Raw genomic sequence first — 12,747 nt, 5'->3', positions numbered from 1 at the left:
ATTAAAAGTTTGAAGTTTGTTGAGTTTTTTTTTGCACACGTTATGAAACAGTAGTACCTTTTTATGGCTTTGCACCCGAGTTTATTAATTCAGAATTTAAACCCCATCTTGAGGTAAATTAGTCAATGTGCATTAGTTGAGGATCAAGTGAATTGTATAGTTTTACTGTTTGTATTGTGAACACAAATGGAGTGAAACTAGTGTTGCTACCGTATTGAATACCAGTGTGAAAATGGTCTTTTGTATAACATTTGTAGAAATGTTGATCTCTAGAAATAAATTAACCTCCATCCATCCATCCATTTTCATCCGCTTATCCGTTACCGGGTTGCGGGGGCAGCAGTCACCACCCAAATCACATTGCACCGTACCTAAACCTTCCTGCAGGTGGTGAGTCCACTGGAAGAAACCAACTGCCCTAACCGGGATTCGAACTTGCCCAGGGTGATTAAACAGGTCCTAGATGACGAATCAGACTAAGATCGGTTCAAACTACCCTTGATGTGGAAAAAATTAAAAACTAAGAAGCTCACATTGCCCGGATTGGCAGTACCGGGGCCCCACCCTGGAGCCAGGCCCAGGGTTGGGGCTGGTGGCTGGTGGCAAAGTTCGGGGAAACCATGGAGGAGGACTACCAGTCGGCCTCGAAGAAATTCTGGCAAACCATTTGGTGCCTCAGGAGGGGGAAGCAGTTTCCCGCCACAGTGGGGGGAGCTGTTGACCTCGACTGGGGATGTCGTCAGGAGGTGGAAGAAATACCTCAAGGATCTCGTCAATCCCACTGATACGCCTTCCGCAGAGGAAGCTGAGGCTGAGGACTCAGCAGCTGATCCTCCCATCTCCTGCGCTGAGGTCACTGACGCAGTCAAGAAGCTGCTCGGTGGCAAGACGCCATGGGTGGATGAGATCCGCCCTGAGTACCTCAAGTTGCTGGATGTTGTGAGATTGTCTTGGTTGACACGTCATCGTGTTGCAGTCCGGGACTGTACCCCTGGACTGGCACACCGGGATGGTGGTTCCTCTTTTCAAAAAGGGGGACCGAAGGGTGTGTTCCAACTATCAGGGGATCACACTCCTCAGCCTCCCGGGAAAGATCTAATCCAGGGTACTAGAGAGGAGAATCCGTCCGATAGTCGAACCTCAGATTAAAAAGGAACAATGCGGTTTTTGTCCTGGTCGTGGAATGCTAGACCTGCTCTATACCCTCCACAGGGTGCTTGAGGGTTCATGGGAGTTTGCCGAACCAGTTCACGTGTTTTGTGGACTTGGAAAAATGACCGAAAGAACAATCTCGTGGTATTCTGTGGCTTTGAGAGTATGGGGTCAGGGGCCCTCTTCTAAGGGCTGTCCAGTCCCTGTACGATCGGAGTAGGAGCTTGGTTCGCATTGCCGCCAGTAAGTCAGACCTGTTCCCGGTGTATGTTGGACTACGGCAGGGCTGCCCTTTGACACTAATTATGTTCATTATCTTTATGAACAGAATTTCTAGGCACAGCCAGGTGTCGGGTGGGGTCCAGTTCGGGAGCCACCGGATTTCATCTCTGCTTTTTGCGAATTATGTTGTCTTGTTGGCTTCTTCGAGCCATGACCTGCAGCATGCACTGGGGCGGGTCGCAGCCGAGTGTGAAGCCCCTGGCCTGCCTCAGATGGAGGAATTTAAGTATCTTGGGGTCTCGTTCTATCCTTTCGTCTTGTGACGGAAGGATAGAACGAGAGATTGATCGATTTACCGGTCAATCTACGTTTCCTACGCTCACCTATGGTTATGAGCTTTGGGTCATGACCGAAAGAACAAGATCGTAGATACAAGCAGCCGAAATTAGTTCTGCAGGGTGGCAGGGTGCTCCTTTAGTGATAGGGTGAGGAGCTCGAAGTAGAGTTGCTGCTCCTCCACCTTGAGAGGAGGCAGCTAAGGGGTCTTGTGTATGTACATTGCATGCCCCTCGGACGCCTCCCTCGGGAGATGCTTGGGTCCTGTCCCTCTTGGAGGAGACCTAGGGGAAGACCCAGGACACGCTGGAGTGACTACGCCGGGGAGCGCCTTGGGGTCCCCCCGGTAGAACTGGAGGAAGTGTCTGGGGAGAGGGAAGTCTGGGTGTCCCTGCTCAGACTGTTGCCCTGCGACCTGGCCCCAGATAAGCGGAAGATGATGGATGGATGGATGGATGGATGGATGTTGTTTGTTTTTAATGTATTACTAAGGTATTTCTCCAGAGGTTCGGGGTTTTTCAAATTAGTCAAATCTGGATTCAAATACTTCAAATAACCCTTTGCATATTGAGATACAGAGGAACACCAAAACAAGTGTGGTCTCTCATGCAACCCATCTCGAGCATTACTCACAATCTGTTGCCTCCTAAAGAGCTGCATTAGATCATGGAAACATGTCAAATTTCTCTAATGTACATTTAACTCTGATGCTACTGTACTTTCAACCAGACAGAGCCTTAGTTTAATCATAAATAAAATGTAGGCCAATGTTTAACATTATGCTAACGGTATTTCCTTTGGGTTTAGTTTTAGAGTCTTTAGTCTAGCATGTGTCTAACTACTCATGTTGAACAACCTCTAGAGTAGGAGGCGTTAAAACCCCGGCCACTTATGCTGCTGTCAGACATAAAGTGAATGTACATAGAATCTCCTGTAGAATGTAGAGACCCTGGCAGTTCCCGACCACATAGTTTGGCAAGCACAGGGGAAAGGCTTGTATCACCTGGTAACACAGACACAATGAACAATAAATAAGTCTCATAAGGGAGTGACTTGAATTAATCAATAATTCATTTAAATGTTTCTACACTAATTGATTACCATCTCTTATAACAAGGTTGTCATATAAGCACATAGGAAAGTCCTCTATGTCAAGGGATAAAATGTTAAGTTCTACAGTTGCGCCTGGAGAACGGATCAACCATGTGCAATCCTGGTCGTTAGCGTAGTCGTCAGGCCAACCAGGAGAGAACAGAAAGGCAGGGCTATCCCCTGTCATCAGCATTCCTCCACATGCACCTGACAAAGGCAAACAGACAGAGAAAAAGAGAGAGAAAAGAGGGAGTGACAAAAGGAGAGATGGGGGGGCAAAAAGGGAGATAAGTTTGATGATGTTATGTTCTGTGTTAAGATGTTGTAAATACATTTATTCAATCTTTACAATATATTCCTTATATAAAGTTTCCATATCAATTTATACTATTATTGAATGTTTATGTTATGCTGTACTAAATGGAAAAGTACTGAAGAAAGGTGTGCATGCTGATGATTTACATAACGGGATGATATGGATAGCACCGAATGGTACTGACTGTTACACTTGGAGATAGAGACAGGACACAGAACCGGCCAGAACTAGTTTCTTTGCCCAAATAAGGAGACCGACAGAAGACCAACAAAAGACAAAGAGAGTTTAACATCCGAACTGCATGGTCTTATCTGACTTGATTAACTGCAGCGCATGCAAATGGCTCCTATTGGTGGAGAAGATTTGTTTAGAGCAGCCTTTGCCAATCAGCACTCAGAAGTGGCACGTGAACACCACATGGCTGTAAGGAGTTCTTCAGTGCGGTTCTGAATGTAACCATTGTACTGCACTCCTTGCTGCAAGTAAAACTTTTAAAACTTTGAGATTGCGTAAGTGATTCTTTATTTGATTTTTATTTTATTCTTTGTGTGTTAGGAAACTGGGGTATGAACTAACAGCATATTTTACAGTCCTATCTAACAGAGAGTTTCCTGACATTCTGAATGAAGGATTTGTTTTGTAACCATAAAAAAACAACAACTAACTGAGAAATTTTACGAGAACACATATACGAAATACATCATGGGCTGTCTACATGGCTGAGGCTCCATAGCTAGCAGTTTACTTGGATTATCTTCAACTTGAGCAGTCAGACATATTTGAAATGTTTAAAAAAATGTAAAGTTTGGTTTGAGTTACTGACCGGGACTGATCGTCGGTGGTGGTCCAGAATCCTGAAGACTGAGCCATTCCAAGAGGAAGCCACGTCCTCCGACCACTGAATCAGACTGAAACTGCAAGGTAACTGTGCTGCCAGAACTTTGAACAGGAGGGGGCAGTGCGAGACCGCAGAAGGTTCCTAGTATGTAGTTGTGAACACTAGATCCATCAAATATCTGGGGATAGACAGAGTGCAGTTGACAACTTAATGTTGCCTCCCCATACACGGACACACAAATATACAAGGGGGGAGGGGGGTCCTGGTGAGCTACAACGTCCTCAACCTACGACGTTTCATGGTTACATCACCATGTCCTGTAAATGTATTGAGAAAGTCTTGTTCCATCATCGATGTATGGCATTGAAAAAATATTTGCACTGGATCTAGTTGTCAAGCAAAGAGGAAGAATATGTCGTCACACGGTGCTATAAGTAGAAGATGGCTTTGTTTACATTCTCTGGTTGTACGTCATACATTCCACTGTGCTAATCGAGTTATGGAATGAAATTTCAGCATAAGATGAGGACCTCCTACATATGTAGATATTTGTTTGGATTTTTTTGTACAAACCTTTGAGTGCCTCATGCAACATTAATTCTTTACCTCATGGTCATGTAGAACAGATAAACATGAGTATCATGTACATTAATTCAAACAGTGCTGCTACGCTGAGACCAAGACGGCCCAGTGGGACTTTACTTGAATCTACTGCTTCAAATAAAAAAATGACCTGAATTACTGAGAATATTACTTTAAGTGTGTCGAAGTGGCAGTCATAATGATCCTCAATATCCATGTCCAAGAAGCGAATTTGGATGTAGTGGTCTCCCTCCACGGTTATTGTCCAGTGGTAATCCACATTGTTTGGGTATGTTCTGGGATACAGTGGAGATGCAAGTTGACCATACTCCCCAGTCAGGTCATTACCATACACTAAGAAAAAGGTAAACAAAAATCAAATGTTACATTTAGTTTACCTTATTTTCCGCACTATAAGGTGTTACTGTATGTATTACTTCTGGTTGCGCTTACTGAGCTCGAACTGATTTTATAACGCCAAACCACACAGCGCATCACACGTGATGGCACACAACTGAAGCATACTAGGAGCCAACAATGACGTTTAACTCTATCACCATTAGAAGATGCTCAACAACAATTATTACAGTATGGTTGTGTAACCCAAATCCGTGAAACGTTGCGTCGTGCCTCCCAACACCCGGAGAATCTACGTTGTTTTTTTAATTATCGATGGTGTGATGCAGGACGACTCAGACGCATGACTGTCAATTTTTTCGTGGTCAAAAACTCTTTTTTTTTCCTTTTTTATCAATACTACTAACTAATTAACAGCAACGAGACTGACTCATCAATACTACAAACTAATTAACAGCAACGAGACTGACTCGGATATTGACGAGAGGGATCTGGACATGCTTGATTCCGCTTAATTGTTTCGCTGACTGTTTTGTTTCGCTTACGCGCCTTATAAGCCGGTGCACCTTATGTATGAAAATATTCCCGTTCATTGATGTTGCGCCTTATAATGTGGTGCACCTTATGGTCCGAGAAATATGGTATATAATAATTTGCTGAAGTGTAAATATATTACATTACATTAGAAGGCTGAATTGGACAAAGCACATCTAGCTAAACATTACACATTATTGATATAAACCAGAAGTGAAAGCTAGTGCATTACATTTAGTACTTTTTTTTATTTTATTTTTAATACATTTTGACTCAAGTATTTTACTTTGCTACATTTGAAAATAACCCGTTACGAGTAAAAATAAATAAATAAAAATTGATTTTCCACTATTATAATGTAGCCAGATAACGCTGACTAAGAGACAGGCTCTAGCCTTTCATTGGATAATGGCTGGTGTTGAACAAAAAATGGAGGTTAAGGGTTGCCAAGCAGGGAGCTCTCATGGAGCCATATCTCAACAAGCCCTTTGTTTGAAAACGAGGCAATAATTGTATCATGCAGTACAAAATGTGCATGCCACAGCAGACAGAGCTGTCATCTTTTAAAACATCCACATTTGCTTGTGTATCCTGAACATTATGTTTATTGTTTGGTTAAAACCTTCTTTATTGAAGGAAAATGTGCCTTCTTGTACTCTTGTACTCTTGTACACGGACGACCCGGTGGACACCAAGACCCAAAGGACCGCAAGAGGGTTAAGGCTGAGGAGGTTGTGTTTAGACTGCAAAAAAATTGCATGTGTGGTGACTGCTATTTGTTGTAGAGTAGTTTTAATGTGACTGGTCAATTTTCGGACCTTGTGATGCACGTAATGCAAATATTACTTTTTGTGACTTTGTAAGTTTGTTTTCAAGATGCCATAATAGTCAAGCAGATTGAACATTAAGAACTTGTTTACTGTAACAGCCTAATCCCAATTTCATGTTGTAATAACTGAAGTTCTTTAGAGGTAAGGTTGTCACTCACAATGCGAGAAAGATGCTCGGAATCCTGCTCCACTCACTGAGGCATCCGAAACAAACTTAACCCACAGGATGTGGCCAATCACAGAAGTGTAATTGGAGGGTAGTGACGTTCCACAGAAGCGACCAATAACAGGCCCGGTGGAGTTGACCTCTTTGATCTCCAGGTAGTCATTGTGGCAGCCAGAATCTCCTTGCAGATGAAATGTACTGGATACAGAAAACATAGACAAACACAGACTATGAGACGGATGAGCAGGATGTATGTGAAATGCTCCACTGGTTTTACAAGTGTAACCTTAAGGCAGGGGTGTCCACACTCTATCTGATCTACCAGCTTTTCCATTTCAATCTACTGGTAGATCCCAATCTACTTGGGCACCGCTCCCTTAAGCCTATGTAAGGATTGGGCCACTTCTTACTTAAATAAACCTAACTAACTTTAAAATATATTTTTTCTCCAGAACTGATGCTTTAAATCACTTGTTCCAGGTTCTCTTCAATAATACATTATTAATGATGAATCCTAAGTAGGATTAAGTTATTCCTGTCATTGTTTTCCTCTTCTTATAATATAAAGAAAAAGCTCAGACTGGAAATAGAATAGAATTGCTTGCGATTGTCAGCTTGATCTTCGAACAGAGGTCTGGTTGCAGGAAACAGGAAACCAATATCTGATTTGGTGATATTGTCCAAACACTTTTCGATTCCTGATGTCAAAAAATACCAATATTTGCAGCTGTTTAGGTTAAAGAGGGCGGACACATTTCATTGTGTGCAGTGTCATAACAACAATAACAACAACTATTTTTATTTGATCAGGTTTTCATTGCTGGAGGAAAAACCGATAATGATACTATATCGATATTATATAATTATGGTAATATCCACTGATAAAATCGGTTGGCCAATACTGTATATTGTCTTGAGGGTTTTTTTTAGAATGCAGACACAATTTCCTTTACCGGAATATCTACAAGTCTTAAGCATGTTATATATTATAATGTGTGTGAGCAAGGTCATAGTTGAAGCAAAAATCTTAGACCTACATAAATGAGAGTTGTATACGGTTCCCTGGTGAGCTTTTGATGGTCCACACACACTCAACATTTGGTGGATAAGCATCTGGAAAGTTAGGACTGTTGAATGCGCCAGTTTCCATCACCAGATCGCCTCCACAACCTAAACAAAAGGAAACAAATGGTTGTTTGTCTTACTGATTGCTGTATCTCTGTGTAATAAAATCATATTTTTCATATTACAAGGGTGAATATCAAAATGTGAGACATGAGTTATGGTGTGTCTTACTGGAAGTGGATGCTGAGTAGGTAGCTCTGAACCCCTTTCTGGAGACCGAGTTGTCAGAGACAAAGTTGACCACCAAAGAGTTACTTAACGATGTTATTGGATGAGGTACTTCATCGCCACAAAAACGTCCTAATAAGAAATTCCATAATGTTTATGTTTATTTGTAGTGTTTCCCAACTTTTTTGAGCCACAGACGCAAAAAGTATATTTAATTTAAACACTACAATCTACTAGTAGTTAATTTACTAAAAATGTGCCTACTAAGCAACAGACCTGGGTCTGTTTGGTTAAAAAAGGATACATATACTGATCAAACTGAAGGGAGACAAACTAATTCTCACTTTTAAAAGGTTTTTAGGGCACCTGCTGCCAGGTGATTAACTAATTGTTCTGCTTGTCACTATCACATAGACAAATGGTGAGGAAATTAATTGTAAATAGTAAATAAAAAAATAGCCTAATTATGAAAAAACAAATCAGACAAAAGTTAGACATCAAATTTTATGTCAAATAGCCTAATTATGAAAAAACAAAACAGACAAAAGTTAGACATCAAATTTTATGACAATAAAAGATTAATCTATTCTACTTCTACAAACAAGGGGCTTCTGGAGAAGGAAGAAAATAACTATTCAAACCTTTTTTTCTCACTCATTCATTGTGTATAATACCTATTGAAGGTGCCTGGTAGTTGTCTCCATCTAGGACTTCCACAGCATCATGGGAGCAGTTAGATGACACCATCTCTAACTCAAAATCGGTGAATGACAGAGTTACATGGTTGACTGCCCATGGTAAAACAAACAAACAAAAATCAGACAAAAAAAAAAAAACAGAAAATAGAACAGAAAAACAGAAACAGAAAAACAGAAAAAAAAATGTGTTTTTTAAGGCGGAAATTACTTTTTGTGCACTGTTCGTAAATGCTGAGGATACTCACATGGTTCTCTAGCCCTGATGATCCAGCTGCAGTTCTGATTGGCTGGATATTGTGACGGGTATCGTGGGGATGCAACAAAACCACCAACATCATCTGTGGTAATACTTGAACCACAAGCTAATGAAGGCAACAAAATAATATTTTATTATGTGTCTGCTAACACTTATTTTAAATTCAAATTGAACGCAATTTAATGCATGGTCAAAATTGTGTGTACTGTGTAGTATATCTACAAATTCCATCATCCATCCACTTTGATTGCTCTAAATCACAATGGTATGCATTCTGGTATTTGCACACAATGCTCAAACCTAAAACACAATTTCAAAATGCAGCATGTGTTTTTGTGTCAGGAAAACCACACAGAATGAATATGGATGCATCCTATATACAGACATAATGAAAAGGACATAGGACAATATATGTTTCTTTGTGACTTGGGGACATATCAACATTTCAATTGTTGTACTACTAACTGTACTACTCTGTTTGGAGAACATTAGAAAAGTACAAAAGACAGGGGGCATATTACAGTAACACAAGATCCAAAATATGACAAAAATAATAATAAAAAAATTGTATGTGTATGTTATTGGACCAGAAAAACCAATAACAGCGGAGAGATTTATTTCACACTTATTTATTTGTGACTAATCCAGAGGTTCCCAAAGTGGGGGGCTCAGTGCCATTGCAGGGGGGGCACGGATTTAATAAATAAATGAAACGTAGCGCAGCATATTGCCCAATGTTGTAAATGTTTAACAAAGGACTGGCAAAAAAGGACTGATTGGTTGAACGCAGTGTAAAATTAATATCTGATAATAATATTGCAAAAGAGTCCAGTATTTTTAATTCTTGCTCTCGTTTTTTGCGGTTGCCTGTAATTTGTTTAAAGCAGCAGTAGCAGCACCGTGCAGTGCAGCCCTCGCCCTTCACCACGCACAAAATCTCACTCCTGCCAACTGAACAAAGTTGACAATGCTAGCATGAATTGTTTTTTCACAGAACTCCCAAGTAAACACAAGCAGAAGATAAAGCATCGGTGTGTGTTATGGAATTTTTTCTAGGTGGGGAGGAGGGGGGGTTGTGAACCAAAAGGGGGCCCCAGCAAAGAAAGTTTGAAATTAAATAAAATTATTATTAATTTTAAACTCAATAATAAGCTCCATAAAGTCGGTGGATTTTTAAGTCATTACTGTTGGTGTCTAAAATGCTTCAAGAGTTGTCCTCAACAATATTCTTCACACTAAATCAAGTTTGAAAGTTTTGCTTAGTGAGACTGTGGTAGTGGGAAAGCTTGATGTTTTTTTTGCAGGGTATATGTATCAACTACATATTGGACCACTCTTCTACTCATGCGTTTAAATGCCTACAAATTTTAATCTGATTCATTTTACAAATGATCATTACGTTGTTTGCCCAGAACTAGTAAAATAATGTACATTTTAATTACAATTGTGGAAAAGATTGATTATATCGCAATTAATCAGTAAATTTTTAAAAAATTGAATATTGCTGACCATCGATAATTATTTTAGAGAAAATGACAAAATAAATGTCTCTTTATCAGAGTAAGCAGTCATATCCATCAATCCATCTATCTATCCATCCATACAATCAAAGAAAACATGTTAATGTCACAAGCACACAATGAAAGTGACAGTGACTTTGTGTTGATTTGCAGTCATGAACTAATGATTAATACTTACCTTCAGAGAAGTGAGCACTGAATCCCCGGTGGCTGCGGCTTGAGTCAGACCTAAAGCGAACAGTAATGCTGTTCTGGGTTGACGTAACGTAGCTTGGCAGGCTATTACCACACACATGTGCAAGCAGAGAAGAAAAAGCTGTCTCTCCATCATAAATCTAAAAAAGGACAGTAGTTATGTTGGTTTGAATTTAGCAAAAAGACACAGATTGTCAGTTTGGCATGGTTCAGATTTTTGGTTCTGATAACATAGTGATTACATCATAAATGGTTAGAGCTTAAGTCCAAGCAAACAATGAACAAATGTAAATATCACTTAAATCTTTCACCTACCGCCACATAGTCCCAGGAGCAGTTGCTGTGACTTTCGATGTCGAGGTCAGAAAAATTGAAGAAGACCCGATGTTGAGCATCAACGCTAATAACCCAGGTGCAGTCAACATTATTGGGATAACTGTTAGGATATGATGGGGAATGGATTTCCCCACTTGGTGCGGTAACTGGACCTCCACAGCCTGCAGACAAACACCATTACTGATAGTGTCAAACAACTGTTGTATTTCACCAATGTTTTTTTATCATTTATTGAAGAATAAAGCACTTGATTTATGAATGTGACAATGTTTACAGCCATTTATCAGCAATCTGCAATTTATTTAACCAGCATTTTTCGTTATATTATGCATTAGGGTGTTCCATTTCTATATCGCGGTTCTCCATTTTTTTAATCCGTTCTGCTGCTCTTGCTAATTCATGAAATGTGGTAAAAGACATAAAATATTTATACATATGAATGTTTTTGCTTTAAAAATGTGGAATCTCATTTTGAAATTGAACTAAGCGCATTTGAGAACGATTGCTGGTAGCTTTGTTTACCTAGTTTTGAAATTGAACTAAGCGCATTTGAAAATGATTGCTGGTAGCTTTGTTTACCTAGACAAGATCGTACACAGCATACTATTGGCATAATACAATGCGTACTATTGGCTAATTGAGCATGCTCTTCTGTTCCTCACGTTGATTGACTCATGCATCATAGCATCTCTCAGCATCTCCCATTGCTGTTGGCCACTCTCTCGTTCACTTCGCTCTACGTCGCCATTATATAACTCTAATGTGCATATTGTGACGGTTGGGGAATAAATGGTTATGTTCTGTATGTTCGGTGCCATGCACATGTGCAGTGTGTTCTGTTCCTTGTGTTGGAGCCGACTGGCTTACCGTAGTTTCGTGCTGGTCAAGTACTGCTTCAATCGGTTTGGCTGAGAACAGTGCTGATTACAAGTGAGATAATAAATCGCTTTCTAATAAAATAAAAGCTGCCTCTATCTCATTCTACCACTCCACTACAATATAATTGTGTGGAAAAGGGTAATACAGGCTAGGGAGGGATGATAACAATGTGGGGGAGGTTCGTAAAGGGTAAATATATACGTAAATCAGTGACGTGCGGTCACGGGAGGCAATGTCCCCTCTTCAATCATGATAAAAAAGAAAAAAAAGTACATAAATAAATATTAATATTTTCCACTTATCTGTGTTAAAGATGCATACTCAGTATGACTCTACACATTTTTGACATTTGAAATCGCCGATTTGATTATTTCGCCATCAAATACAGGGCAGAAATCCTGGGTGAAGCAGTGGAGAGCTATGCCTCATACCTGACTGCATGATCCAATACAAACTGGGTCACATAATGCGTGCCCGTTTCTGTTCCTCAGCATATCGCAAATATGAACTATACAGAAATATTTGTTATACAGCATGACTCTCTACAGCAGAGGTGCCCAATAAGTAGATCGGGATTGCTGATAGATCCTAAGCAATTACATTTAAAGAAACAAAAATAATAATAATAAAAAAAAGATAGATTAAATTCTATTTTAAGATGCTAATGACTAGGGCTAAAGTAAAGACCATAGAAGTATCGAGTCAGACGGTATTGTGCTATGCAACTACAGCCATTTAATCAAAGTATAGTAAATACATAAATAAGTAATAGTAAATAGTGATCTTTTTTTTCTTTCGGCTTTGTCCCTTTTTTCAGGGGTTGCCAGCGAATCATTGATTTCCATATTGCCCTGTTCTTTGCATCTTCCACTTTGACTCCAACTATCTGCATGTCCTCTCTCACTGCATCCATATATCTCTTCTTTGGCCTTCCTCTTTGTCTCCTACCTGGTAGCTCCATCTCTAACGTTCTTCTACCAATGTATCCACTGTCCCTCCTCTGCACATGTCCAAACCATCTCAATCTTGCTTCTCTAGCTTTTTCTTCAAACCTTCCTGTCTGCGTTGTCTCTCTAATGACCTCATTCCTGATCCTGTCCATTCTTGTCACTCCTAAAGAGAATCTTAGCATCTTTAACTCTGCC

At 40.1% G+C, this 12,747-nt stretch overlaps 1 protein-coding gene across 1 annotated transcript in view; it reads right to left on the bottom strand.

Annotated features, from left to right (window-relative positions):
- cubn (cubilin (intrinsic factor-cobalamin receptor)) overlaps window positions 1–12,747 on the bottom strand; it is a 90,338-nt gene that overhangs the window by 37,573 nt on the left and 40,018 nt on the right. The window contains 11 exon segments of the mRNA XM_025054505.1: window positions 2,567–2,713; window positions 2,812–3,009; window positions 3,942–4,134; window positions 4,711–4,892; window positions 6,418–6,623; window positions 7,463–7,595; window positions 7,722–7,850; window positions 8,393–8,506; window positions 8,662–8,778; window positions 10,371–10,527; window positions 10,703–10,884. Of these exon segments, the coding sequence (XP_024910273.1) occupies window positions 2,567–2,713; window positions 2,812–3,009; window positions 3,942–4,134; window positions 4,711–4,892; window positions 6,418–6,623; window positions 7,463–7,595; window positions 7,722–7,850; window positions 8,393–8,506; window positions 8,662–8,778; window positions 10,371–10,527; window positions 10,703–10,884 (1,758 nt within the window).

Source organism: Cynoglossus semilaevis, chromosome 3 (assembly GCF_000523025.1).
Source record: "Cynoglossus semilaevis isolate Cse_v1.0 chromosome 3, Cse_v1.0, whole genome shotgun sequence".
Classification (NCBI taxonomy): Eukaryota; Metazoa; Chordata; class Actinopteri; order Pleuronectiformes; family Cynoglossidae; genus Cynoglossus; species Cynoglossus semilaevis.
This window is presented reverse-complemented; position numbering and strand designations above follow the sequence as displayed.